The 13,077-nt window shown below is 38.7% G+C and overlaps 1 protein-coding gene across 2 annotated transcripts; it reads right to left on the reverse strand.

Annotated features, from left to right (window-relative positions):
- Positions 1–4,362: 4,362 nt before the first annotated feature.
- On the reverse strand, positions 4,363–12,186 carry LOC103705123 (putative glucuronosyltransferase PGSIP8). 2 transcript variants are annotated; one of them, XM_008788739.4, is made up of 5 exons: positions 11,540–12,186; positions 9,565–9,823; positions 5,795–5,996; positions 5,447–5,594; positions 4,363–5,206 (listed from the first exon to the last, which is right to left on the reverse strand). In XM_008788739.4, exons 1-5 carry the CDS (start codon positions 11,812–11,814, stop codon positions 4,663–4,665), a joined length of 1,428 nt encoding a protein of 475 aa, XP_008786961.1. In that variant the 5' UTR covers positions 11,815–12,186; the 3' UTR covers positions 4,363–4,662. The 2 variants fall into 2 exon arrangements, with proteins under 2 accessions (XP_008786961.1, XP_038976628.1); XM_039120700.1 differs by lacking the exon at positions 11,540–12,186 and adding an exon at positions 10,459–10,734.
- Between the last annotated feature and the right edge of the window lie 891 nt (positions 12,187–13,077).

Genomic DNA, 13,077 nt, shown 5'->3' on the forward strand with positions numbered 1-13,077 from the left:
TCTTGTTTTCTTCCTCTTCTGCAAATATTTTAACATAGTATCAGAGCCACCGATCACCTAATTTGTTGTCGCCATCTCTTTCGCCTTTGCTATGGTTGTTATTGGCATCTCTAGAAGCTTTGAAGACCCTATTGTTGATTTATCGATCCATGTTTTCTGGTAAATCAACATCCGAAGATCCTCTATTTTCTAGTGGATTCGCAGATCCTCTATTTTCTAGTGGATTCGTAGAGTGAATCAATATTTGAAGATTCCATGTCTTAGTAAATCTACATATCCTCTATTTTCAGTGGATTAACATCTGAAAATTCTTTATTTTCTAATAGATCCGCAGCTCCTCTCCACCACTTTTCTCCTTAGCTTCAGATCTTCAGTCATCTCTCATCACCATCACTCGGGTCCTTTCTCTCCATCTCTAGTTTTATTTGCTGCCTCGAGCTCTTTCACCATCTAGTTCAAGATCTTTTTCTCCTCTTTCATGGTTCCTTTGTCTATAAGGATCATCGACCTTCGGTTACCTTCTCTCTGAGCTTTGTCCTCACTGCAACTTCATCTTCTATGTGTCTTCTCGTTGCCATATTATCAAATAAGTCAATCAGCCACATCGGCAGACATGTTAGTGAAACACGTCGACAGACATCCTAGTTTACTATGTTAGTCAATCATGCCAGTGGACACATTAGTCTATTGCGCCAGTTAGCTATATTAGCATTACCAAATACATCAGTTTGCTGTATTAGCTTCCTGATTTGTCGCATCAGTTTCTAAACTGCTATGTTAGCTTCTGTTCTACTATATCAAATTATGTATTGTCACATCAAGTTAACACATCAATCTATTATATCAACATCTAAGTTATTGTATCAACTCCTAATCTGCTACATCAGCTTCTGAGTTGCTATAATAGCTTGTATTTTTCCACATTAGGCTACGTCTTGCCACATCAGCTCTTGATCTACTACCACATCATCCTCTAAGCTGTTATGTATCTCTTAGTCTATCATATCAGCTTCTGAGCTAATATTTCAACTCTTGATCGAGTACATTAGTTTTTAGGTACATTTGTGATCTAGTTTCCAAACTCAAGTTGGCACCTAAAGTACCATCTTGAGTTTCAAGAGGGATGTTAGAATAATTTTAGGAATCACGTAACAACTTGTATTGGCCCAAAAAAAAAAATTTAATTAGCTTGAGCCTATATAAGTCTATATTATTTTTCTTATATAAAGTCTGTACACGAGTATATATACCCTCGAGGTGTATCAAATGTGATGGAACATGGAAATAAAATTACTTTTCTCTTCCTTCTTTTTTCTCATGTTTTCTTCTCCTTTTGCAAATATTTTAACAATAAATAAATAAATAGGAGTGGTAGAGAGGAGAGAAGAGGAAGAGAGGAGAGGGAAGAGGGAGGGCTAGAGGGTGGTGATGGAGGTGGAGGGGAGATGAGGCGAGCTGTGGCTGCCAGAGAGAGTGGAGGGAGAGAGAGCAGAGAGGGAGGTGACAGGGTAGAGGAGGAGAGAGGAGGGGGTTGCGACCTTTCGGATTCGACCGGATCTAGTCAGATTGAGAGGAGAAAGAATGACATAGAAGAGAAAGAAGCATGCCTCGTCGGTTGAGTGGTCGGAGTAGCAGCGTCACGGGAGCCGGAGATCGGAGCGAGAGGGAGCTCAAGTGTGTGGGGGTCGGGCTTCTTCTCTTCCATTATATGGAGAGAAAGAAAGGAGATTTTAAATTTAAAAAAGAGAGGTGAAATTTAAATTTTAAATTTTAAAGTGAGTTATATTTTGTTGGCTTCTTCCCTTTTCTTCGATTATATGGAGAAATAGTGTTAATACTTTTTAACTTTTTCAACCTCAAGATTCGTTTGGTCTGTGAAATTTTAGTAAAAAATATATGATAAAAAAATTTAAAAATATGGAAATAATTATCCGATATTTTATTAAAAAAAAAATGTGGAAAAGCTACTTTTCCACATGATGAAAATTATGATAATTTTATTTTTCTAAAAATATCCTTAAGCCTTCATATTAAAATGGAACAAATTTAGTCTTTTTAAATACTTTGAAATATGTGCAACCATCTTGCATGACTAACTCTACTTCAAACTTAGAATGTTTTATTGTGAATGATTATTCTAAGAATAATTATCATGATGTTATGAGAAGAAATGGCTATGAAAGCACTGATAGTGATGTGGCTTCTAATTTAAGCATTCTTAGTTTGTAAGCCAAATTAGGCAATAAAGCTCCAGTAGAGACATCCATGTTTCAACATTCTCCTTCTATTGATACGGTTGATGTTGGTGTTCCAAAATATTATAAGTGAGAAAAATGTATCTAATTTTAAGGGCATAATAGGTATTTATACAATTTTTTAGGAAAAATAGATCATGAACTAAACATAAGTCATTCTCGAAAGTGTGCATCTCATGTCACTTTCTTATAATCAAGCAAACATGCAAAAATTATTTTCTCAGTTATCATATATTCTGGCATCAGCTTTCTCAGAAAACACATTTCAATGAGGTAAAATTCTTTCTGCAAACCAAACTAGTCCTAAAAACGATGATAGGAGCAGACGTATGGGTGGCAAAAAGATTATCATGGCGTCTCACCAAGTTACGAACTAAGATTTCATTTTTGCCGATACGGCAATAGAATGTTTATCTTTGAGTAAAGAGAAAATGAGAAAAAGTGGAAAGTTCTTTACATCCGCAACCGAAAATCAATAGGATAAGCAGAGGAAGAATAGCAAGTTAGCTGCTAATGGGCTAGGCAGACCCAAAATCCAAAGATCCGAGCTATTTTGTATTTGAAGACTCATGGATTGAGTCGGTTTCAGAAATTGGACTTGATCTAATTTACAACTCTAGTTTGACTCTTGATTTTTTTTTCAACATGGTACTATCCAACCAGACGATACATCATCCGAGTCTAATTTAGGTCAACGAAAAAAAGACTAGACCTGTCTCGAACATAATCCAGTTTGATCCAAAACTTGGAATAATTTAAACCTCCTTCTTTTTCACTTTAAATATCTTTTCCAAATTATAGATTGAACTCTTAATTAAACCAATCCCTCTTTCATCTAACAATTGCATCCTCTCTTATCTATTTTCATTTAATTATATCTAAATCTTCATATTTCATTGTTTATTTTAATAATTTTTATTTATAGTATAAATATATATTTTGAAAATCATAATCAATAAATTTAAGAATGGTAAATTACCTGAATGAAATTAAATTTTTTTAATAAAAATTTAAATTTAAATTGGCTCCATTTAGTTTTATTTTTAATTTGTTAATATTTTTATATTAATTATAAAGTATTATATTTTAGCTATAAAAAAAATAGCTGGATGTTTCATTCGAACTGCAGATCCAATTCCAACCTGAACTCAAATATTTCAATTTGGACTCGAGTCCAAAATAATGACTCCAATATAAAATTGGATAAGATCAAAATTAAGATCGGACCTACTTGATGGAGGAAGAGAGAGAGAGAGTGTGTGTGACATGGTTTGTGGTCCCTACAAAAATTCCTTCAGCTTTCTTAATGCCCTTCCAACAAAGATCAAGAATCACAGCCTTCCCCACTCTCCCTGGGGAGCGTAAAACAACTATTAGTACATGACCTGGAACAGAAGACAAAATTTCTAACCATCAGGACATTAAAAACGTAAAAGACCTCTATTTTCTTTTTCTTCTCTTTCAGAAAAGATGGAAAAAACAACAATTACCATGGTTACAAGCTGGCGATGCATGCAAGTACTAGAAAGAAAACGGAAGACAAAAATATTCAAGTTGCATCATAGAAAGATCAGAATAAAGCGTGAATGGTGAGGGTCGACAGAGAATGATGGCATGTGTTGAGTTCCATCATGGGCAAGGAATACTGCTGACCCAGAAGGCCAGAACCCAAAGATAAAAGAGAGAACGTCTTTAGAACGCAGGGAGCGGAGGTAAACAAAGATGGAGAGGGAAATTTCTGTGATGTCTACATTTATCCACATGCAACTTTTCCCAGAAGAAAATACATTCAAACAAGGCTTACAACGGTCGGATGGTGAGGAGAGTTCCACCCAAAAAAATCATAGTTTGATATCTACGTAGATTATTTTGAGAAGCATATGCATTACATTGAATAGATTATTGTCTTGCATATTTTCTTAGCATATTCTGTGCAATCTGGTGTCGATTTGTGATGACCCTAGTCAGGCGAGTGAGGAGGATTAATCTTACACATCCAAAACGTTATAGAATGAAAGCCTTAATTTAACACCTAAATAGTCGCTGTAATGAGCTCCTAATTTTTTTTGGTACAAGTGCAGTTAGATTAAAACTTAGATCAAAGGACTTTGCAAAAACCTAATACTTTAATATCCATGCAAGAATTTTTTCCACATCATGAGGAGGAAAATAAATGAATTATAACAAATTCTCTATTTTACTAGAAGCCAGAATAACCCATTCCAATTTCCCTCCTTTCCTCCTGAAGGAAGGATACCACAATCTCCAATTCTTGCCATAGAAGTCTTGTTCTGTATGGTATTGAAACAAACAATAACTGCTCATAGTATCACACAGCTGAGACAAGTAGCCAAAATTATCAGAATGTATGAGATTGCCAATCTAATCACCTCCATGGCAACGTTTGTCAATATAGCTTGTTGAACTCGGGCGGCTGTGTGGATTCTACCAACCTTGGAAAGAAGGCCTCCCTCTCGAGCAAGACTTGTACCGAGGCCATCACCTTCATCAATGATGTCCACACGAATGGAGCGCAGCAGAAGGCATAGGCAAACACAGCCAAAGCCCTCACAACACCATTAGAATACCAAGGGGATGCCATCACAAAAAGTGCACCTAGTATACCCAACCAGGGTGTAAGCACTGGGAGTGCCGGCAGCAGGAAGGCATTGATCACAACTGAAGCAAGAGCGGAAGCACCAAGCATATAGAGGGACCAGCCCACAAGTGGGTGCACCGTTCGGGGAATGAGAAAAAAAGGAACAGTGTATGCAGCTAATATGGACCATGTTGCTGCTACCTTGAGCATGCTGTGCACAAAGGCAAAACTCTTCTCAGGACGCCGGTTATAACATAGCTTGGACAAGCTAGGACGTGCCAGCCGAGTGAGTGCCATGATCCCGATATACATTACCGACTGGATCAGTATCACAGGCACCTCTGATCCATACCTGTTCACAGAAAAAATTTCTCACACCAAATCTTGGAATAAAAACAATTTGCTAGAGCTACACCTAATCAAGCATGCCAAGTTTCTTTAAGAGGGAAGTCAACAATCTGATCAATGCCAAGTCCATTCGCATTTCAACAATTAGATTAAAATATTAAAGATGAAGATGCTTGGTTTTGATGCAATCTTCCTAGGTGAATGGGTGTAGCCTACAAGTTAGCAGATGCTTGTTTTAGCTTACCCTATGGTATTTCGACGTTGCTCATGCCATGATAAGCCCAATGGTAGGACAGGCCAGGACCACCAGTACCAAGGTTTCAACCATGGTGCACTAGGGAATGTGATTACACTATTTGGTCCACAGGGTATGCGCCATCGAAGACTCAGGTCTGCAACAAATAGTATTATCAGGTTATAAAAACAGGCACAAAATTTAACTATAGAAAGGCATGACTAAAGAAATCCTCAGTATTTAGTAATAGATGTAAGAGTAATAAATCACAAAGGAGCTTTCGATGCGTATTTAGTGGACATTTACAGGAAAACATGGTGGACTAGAGAGGAACTAAGAAGCTGCTATCAGACTTACAGTAGTAAGAAGCATCCATCTGGTATCCCAAAGGAAGTCGATAGGTGCCGTCAAGCTTAGTACCATTCACTGGTGGATGGAACATTGGCTGATCAAGCAAATCTGGAAAGTAACTGGCAAGAAAGCCTTGATCTGCACCATCTGGGTTCTCACGCCCAATTACTAGCTCATGAAGCATGTCCTTGAAGACATCCATTGAGGGCTGCAAAATGAAAAGAAAGAAGCAGGGAATTACAATTGAAAGATTTCATAGTTCACCCTCTTTCTAATGTCACAGTTCCTTAAAAGCTTAGAGAAAGAATGCATAGCAGTTAAGTTTTGGAAGTCATCTGGAAAACTATAGAGAGAGAGAGAAGCAAAGGGGGGGGGGGCATGAACATCAGCTATTTTTTTTCTTGAATTAAAGGCATTCATTCTTTAGATGCTATGAACTAAAATGTTCTTGAATTTAAGAAATGCTTGATCTTACATAAGCAAAACTAGTTGCCTTCAAGACTAGTCCCAGAAAGGATTTCTAGATATTTTAGTTTCTGCTGTTAATCTGATCCAACAACTCATCACCAAATAAAGATGTGTGATAGCATAGGAGTTTGACATCCAGAATATTGATACTAGCTTTACCAGTCAAAACCATTCAATGTAAATTTGGACACCCCCCAAGGCCCAAGAAAAGGAAAAAAAAAACAAGGTTAATTAGTAATTATGCCTTCCCTGTACACATTCTGCCAAACTGCCGAAGTTGGAATGATTCAACATTTAGAAGCCCACCTTGAACTTGATGATAATACTCCCATAGAAAGGACCAATTTAAATTAGAGCTATTAAGCTGGTAGGTACATATAGTGGGGTGAAAAAACTGACCAATTAACTGTCCCTACAGTAGGTCATATGGGTCTCCATCATTTCTCTCATCTCATTTGGTAGAGAAGTTTATTTCTTGATGACAAGATTACTATATTCACTTATGATTAATGTATTAAATACTTCTAATACTAGTTTCAGAGATTACTAATTGTACCTTAAACCTGACCTTTAGGGCATGATTAATCCTAAAATCCTAAAAAGATAGACTTCCTAGAATATCAGTCTTAATCAGGATTCTTAAGTACCAAACTATACTGAGTGATCGGTGCCTATACAGGTAAGGCCGAGTGTTTTTCTTTGTGGTGGTCGGTGGTGGTGGGGTGGGGTGGGGGGAAGTCTATTGCACAAATAACTTAAATCATGACCACAAAACCCAGCACTCTTGAAAGTGATTGAAAATTGTATGAATTAGAACAAAACATAACAGCACGTGGACTCATTCCAATCTACTTCTGCAATAAGGATGACAATATGTTGACAACACCCCTTGTCTGTGCAAAGCTACCTTTGGTTATGCAACCCATACATATTAATCCTAAGGTTAAAATGTTGTACCATTATGATTTATTGGACAATCATGTGTCTACTGATAAGGAGTTCACAATGGTCACTACCAAGTCCCATAAAATTTGAATGCAAATATTCACCCATAAGAGGATCTTTAAATGGATGGTGGAAAGAACAGAATGAAAAGGGTTACATAGACAAAATCCAGATGGATACAAGGTTGAATGCATTCTTATGAGCTGGGAACACGTTCCTAATGTCATGTAGATCTTCTCATATATACTTAAGTATAGATCAGCAGAAAGCCCAGATATTTTGGCACTTGCTGCAATTTAAAAGCCTATGTACAGCCTTCAGTCTTGATCCTACTTTTGAAAGATGAATTGGACTTCTTCATGCACTAACACACATTGAGTTCATATTGCTGTAATTCTATGCATTCCCCTCTTAATGCAATGCTTTCTTGGAAAGTTTTTCAGAAAGTAGTTAGTTGCATTAAGTCCCTACAGGGTATAATTGGTTCTTAGTTCTTCTGGATTTTGAAATCACAGCCAAGTAAATCACTGACAGTTGCAGGATCATTGACAGCAGAGCCACGTAAGTCATTGGCTCTTCTGAATATTCAAATGTCAATATGAGTAAATCTGCAATGTGGCAACTTAATGTAGATTTTATTGGGCGGTTTGCATTTGTAGAGTAGACAGCTAAAAGATATATCTTCATGGCAAGCTCGCATTTGGCCGTATGGATTAGATACAAAACACTTTCTCCATGCAATATTTGACATAAAAGCAATTAAAGAAACAATTGATCAAAACTGTAGCACTACCTAATGTAACCACAAGCCAACAAAAAAAGGTAACCCTGAGCCAACAAAGGAACAGAAGCAGAGGTATAGGAAACAAATTTGTAAGTTCATGTTATTGTTCAGTCAATTGTAACACAAATAAAAACAAATCCATGGTTGCAGCCTGTGTTACCTCCATATTCCACTTTTAAAGTTTATAGAAGAGTTGTCAGACACTTGGACATGGAAAAACAGAACATGACATGATTGGTCATTCCATTTCAAAGTGTTAGACGATGTCAGCAGAAAGTGCTGGCACTTGAAACTTTTTTTTTGGAGTGTCATGGAGAGGTCTCTTGGTTTCTAAGCAAGTATCTTTATTTTTTAAATATGAAGCTATCACACTTAATTGTCAGCTTATGTAATTAAACACTTCTTAAGCACTGTTAGTGTGAACCTGAAAAAACTCATGATTTCTATTAATTTGACTATTAGATAGCACATGTATCTCTTCTTCCCATTTTCAGTGTGTATGCATGTATCTATGTTATTCTGTCCTTGTGCCTAGATTTTGGAGGCTGCTATCTCCAACATTTAAGGACACCTAGACCCTTGGCACTCATGCCAGGTATCTAGGTAACACTAGTTGCATAGCCCCTGTTTAAAATCAATGGAAGGAATTTTAAAGCTACTCGATAAGTCATCTAGTAAGATAACCTAGCATAAACTACATCACCAAATACAAAACCTATCCTTAAAGATTTATCCTAATATTACTTTGTCTATGACAAAATCATATAATAATAGTAAAAGCATAAATCACGCACAAAGTTGGCTTATGACCAAGTGCTTGGCTATGCCTCCAAGAACTAGCTAAATAAGCTATCATGTTATTGACTTTTTTTGGTAGGATTCCATTATTGACTTTTAACATGTTAAACATTATAACTATGAGAACTTACAAATGGCTCCAAAAGTCTGTATTCTTCGAGTTATAGACAACAGCACCCTACCCACCACCACTATCCACCTCATTGTCCAACTATCACCCCCTACCCTCATCTTTGCCATGCTCCCCATGGTCAGCAGACTCAGCACCCTCCATGGATGGAGGCTGTGGTCAGTGCTACAAGCATGCTTCCAAAGTTGTCATGCTATAAAGCTTGGATCATGCTTCACCTTCAAAGTAAAATTTTGCAATTGGATGGAATTTTTACTTCGACTAATTCAAAACCTGATTGTACAGATTCTATATGAACAACAAGCAATTATCACATGATCAATCACTTTAAATTGGTCTTGGTAAAATAAAAATAAAATGAGTTTTTTTGCTGTATAATACAAAGCCTTAAAGCGCCAAAAGGCATGCAAGAAGAGTGGTAGGAACATCCCATAGCTGGAGCAGGAAACCCAAGTATACGAAGGCTAGCAAGGCTTGCAATTATACACGAATCAATAGTACTCCAACAAATCCAAAAAACAAGTAATCTGATTATTCCGAAAAATCTGATAAACCAACAAGTTCATGAGACCCACATTCCTAAAGGGAAAAGAAACTTTGACACTTGTTAAATTAAATTTTCTTGGAGCAAATTAGAATTAGAGGTTATACCTGAAGGACAAAGAGGCCAGTGTGGAAGATGCAGGGGTTAATGAAGACAGCACAAAACTGCCCACACTGGAATAGCTCATCAGTTCTCTGGAGGAAGATGTTATCAGAGTCAAGCATGACAACTCTGTCATATGCTACCAAGCTCCATGCATACAACTTATTAAGTGTCAGTTTAAATCTGGAATTGAAATTGCCCTGCTTCTCATATGGATTCTTCAAGTTCTCCACTGTAACCACCTTCACCCCATCCTCCTCTTTCCTGTTAACACGAGTTGGCAAGACATCAGATGCCTGACCACTAAGAGGGCAGTTGAATTGTCAAAATAAAAATTCAAGTGTTGTGAGTCTCATGAACCTCTAGTCTTAAGTCTTAACACACCAAAAAGCTAAAATTTCCTAGTAATTAATAAATAGATCATCACGAATGGAGCAAAAGCATAACACGATGCTGAAAATCTCTCTCTTTGTTATATAAAGACTATAACTGCCAAAATATATCAAGTTTGCATGGAGAAGACGAGATTTTGCTTTCCCTCTATGGATGTCAATGGACTGGGTCTGGGCAAAGCATATCCAAGATTTTGAACAGTCCCAGCCAAGATCAATATAAAATTAGACACACAGGTCCGCCTCTTTACATCCCCTGGAACCTCAAGGTTTGTATTCCATATAATACTAATTTTAATAGCTCCTTCCACATTTAATTTAACTAGACAAAAGAAAATAATTAACTTTTTTTCTAGCTGATTCCTTCAATTAGATACACAGATCCCTCAAAGAGGTGAAATGCCATAAACCTCGACAAATAATACATGAAAAGATATGAACATATAAAGTCAACAACTATTTTCTAACAACCGCACCAACTGAGATTAGAAAGGAAACTAAAATTGCCTTTTTACAGTTAACTGCAACCATCTCAACTCAATTGAATAAGGATCATTCAAATCCTCCAATTTCTTTCTCATATCCAAAAGATTTTTCTATCAATCTACCAGTCAACTCCTTTAAATTGACAACCAGTCCAATAGCAATAACGATCGATCCATCGCCCTATCCTTTCCTGGAAATCCGAAAGCAAAACAGCTAGGAGACTGGGTTCAGGAAACAGTCGGTGGGGCAATAGGCCGCGGACGGTCGGGTAGGTGCGGGGAGGCCCACCGCCACCGCCACCGCCCCTCTCCTCCAATGCAAGGAGCACGATTTGGTAATTATGTTATTTTGGGAAAAAATAGGGGCACAATTCGCAAACATAGGGTAGCAGCGGAGAAGCGGCCCCCGATAAATAGGGTACGATTTGGTAATTATGTTATTCTGGAAAAAATAGGGGTACATCCGAAACATTTTTTTTTTCCTCCAAGAACACGTCTTCTTATATTCAGCTTTCAAGAAAACAGGAAGTCAAAATCTTTGAACTCGAAAGCGAAGATCGATTCTCTAATAAAATTGAAAAACGAAAACAGAAGCAGGGGACGTGGGAGAAGCAATAAATAAACTCCTACAATCGGGTAATTCGACAAAGGAAAATAATCGCCATCGTCTACCATGATTGCAGGCAAAAATCTTTCATTACTAAAATTAGAAAAAAGGATAATTTGTAAAATAAAAAAAACGAACAAGAAAAGGACAAATCAGTCGGTGGCCACCGAGCCCCGGCCATCCCCTCCTGCCGCACTCCTTTTAGCCGTTGGATCACACAGTCCAATAACCCCAAACAATCACTCAAAACCCCTTTCTTAATATATTTCGAAAAATCGCCCCCATCTCCATGGTGTCTACTTTGTTATTTTTCTTTGTTTGAAAAAAAGGGGAAAAAATATGCACCAAAAAAATGTCCCAAAAAAAAGGGGGAAAAACCTAAATCCGCTCCTAAAAATACTCGGAACAGAGAGCAGGAACCGGGTTGCAAATATCAGGGGAAAAAAACGGTGGAGAGATTAAAACGTGGAGGGGGGTTGAGAATGAGAAGGCGTACATGGTTTGGACCCATCGGATCGGAACGTCGGCGGAAGCAATGACAACGCGATCGGCGGCGACGCCGAGCTTCGCTAGCGATCTCATCATCACCCGCGTCGCCACATAGAACTCGTAGTCCCGCGGCGTCCCCATGTACATCATCGCCACGTACGCGTGCCGCGGCGGACCACGCCTCCCTTCCGCTGCCTCCACCGGCGCAGCCAGGATCGCCACCCACGCCACCGCCACCAACCTCCACAAGAACCCTAAACGCGTCCGCCTCCCGTCCTCCATTTCTCGGATCCAATCTCGCGAACAAGAACAGAGGGATGAGAGCGTGAAAGAAGTACAAGACCCAATCCCTGGGCTAGCAGAGATCGGATCTCCTCGTCCGCCCTCTCTCCCCCCCTCCCATACTCCGGATCTCGGCCGCCTCACAGCACCAGCTCCCCCCTCTCCCACGACGGATGCCCTCCGGCGCTGTCTCACCGGAGTCCGTCGGAGATCATTGCCGGGGGGCCGGTTGGGGATTTGCCGGAGAGAGCGAGAGAGAACGAGGGAACAAGAAAAGAGAGGAGAGGAGAGGAGAGGATGGGAGAGTGGGTTCGCGACTTTTTCGCTAGCACGGGAAAAGCGGAATCGAGGAAGTGCACCAAAGAAAGCAAGGAAAAGGCCGGGTTAAATAAAACGAAACAAAACAAACGTTTTGTGTTAATATTAGAAGGATTTATCTAATCTGATTCTCGTATATCTTCTTGGGGAATAGGCGGGGTCCCCGCTTGGCTCTCCGGCCTCGTGGATGAGGAAGGCTGTCGGGTGTGTCACCGGAGACAGAAACTAGCCCCGTGCATGTGTCCACTTGGCACGTTTGTTGCGGTTGCTATGAGCGAGAAATCGGCTGCCGCTTGCTCAGTTTATCCGTTGAGAAATTCGCTTGCTCGATTTCAAACTTTGGAAGGATGAAATTTCCAGTCACCGTCATTTTAGAATTTATTACCCTAATTCATATGTTAAAAAAAAGCCTGTCATATTATCTTAAAAAAATGAAAATATCCTACCAACGAAGTCTATTTCAAGGGGTAGAACATATCATATGTTAGATAGGTTTGCTTTGTTAAATAAGAGGAGTAAATCTTGTTAGAAAATTATATTGCTTTATTTTTTAAAAAGTTCAAATATTTAAATCTCTTATTTAGTAATATTATGTGTATTTTGAATTTCTTAATTTGCCAAGCTCCATCATTCGGTCCGCTAAATTTGAAGAAAAAAGGAAAAAACGTTGTTTGGAAATTTTTTGCAAGATCTATGGTGAAGCAGGGAGCTTGGACCGATAAGTCCAAGCCTAAAGCCTACCATTGGCCTCTTCCGAGGGTGCAAAGATGGAGCCCCGGCAGTACGGAACTCAATCCGTTTTTAATATGTACATACTCTTACCTTGTTTTGAGAAAGTATGATGGAAGAGGCGTATTATGGTTCAGATTTGAGGACAGGCGGCTTCTATTCTTATACTCTTTTATCTTAGTAGAATCTTTGCTTTATTCTTGTTCGTGGATGTAG

The sequence above is a fragment of the Phoenix dactylifera genome, chromosome 2 (assembly GCF_009389715.1).
Source record: "Phoenix dactylifera cultivar Barhee BC4 chromosome 2, palm_55x_up_171113_PBpolish2nd_filt_p, whole genome shotgun sequence".
NCBI lineage: Eukaryota > Viridiplantae > Streptophyta > Magnoliopsida > Arecales > Arecaceae > Phoenix > Phoenix dactylifera.

Excerpts from the sequence above, each read along its gene's own strand:
- LOC103705123 (XM_008788739.4), bottom strand. The coding sequence starts at position 11,814 with ATGGAGGACGGGAGGCGGACGCGTTTAGGGTTCTTGTGGAGGTTGGTG. Across the intron at positions 9,824-11,539 it reads ATCCGATGGGTCCAAACCAT|GAAAGAGGAGGATGGGGTGA; the intron begins GTACGCCTTCTC and ends TCGTGTTAACAG. Across the intron at positions 5,595-5,794 it reads GATGGATGCTTCTTACTACT|ACCTGAGTCTTCGATGGCGC; the intron begins GTAAGTCTGATA and ends TATTTGTTGCAG.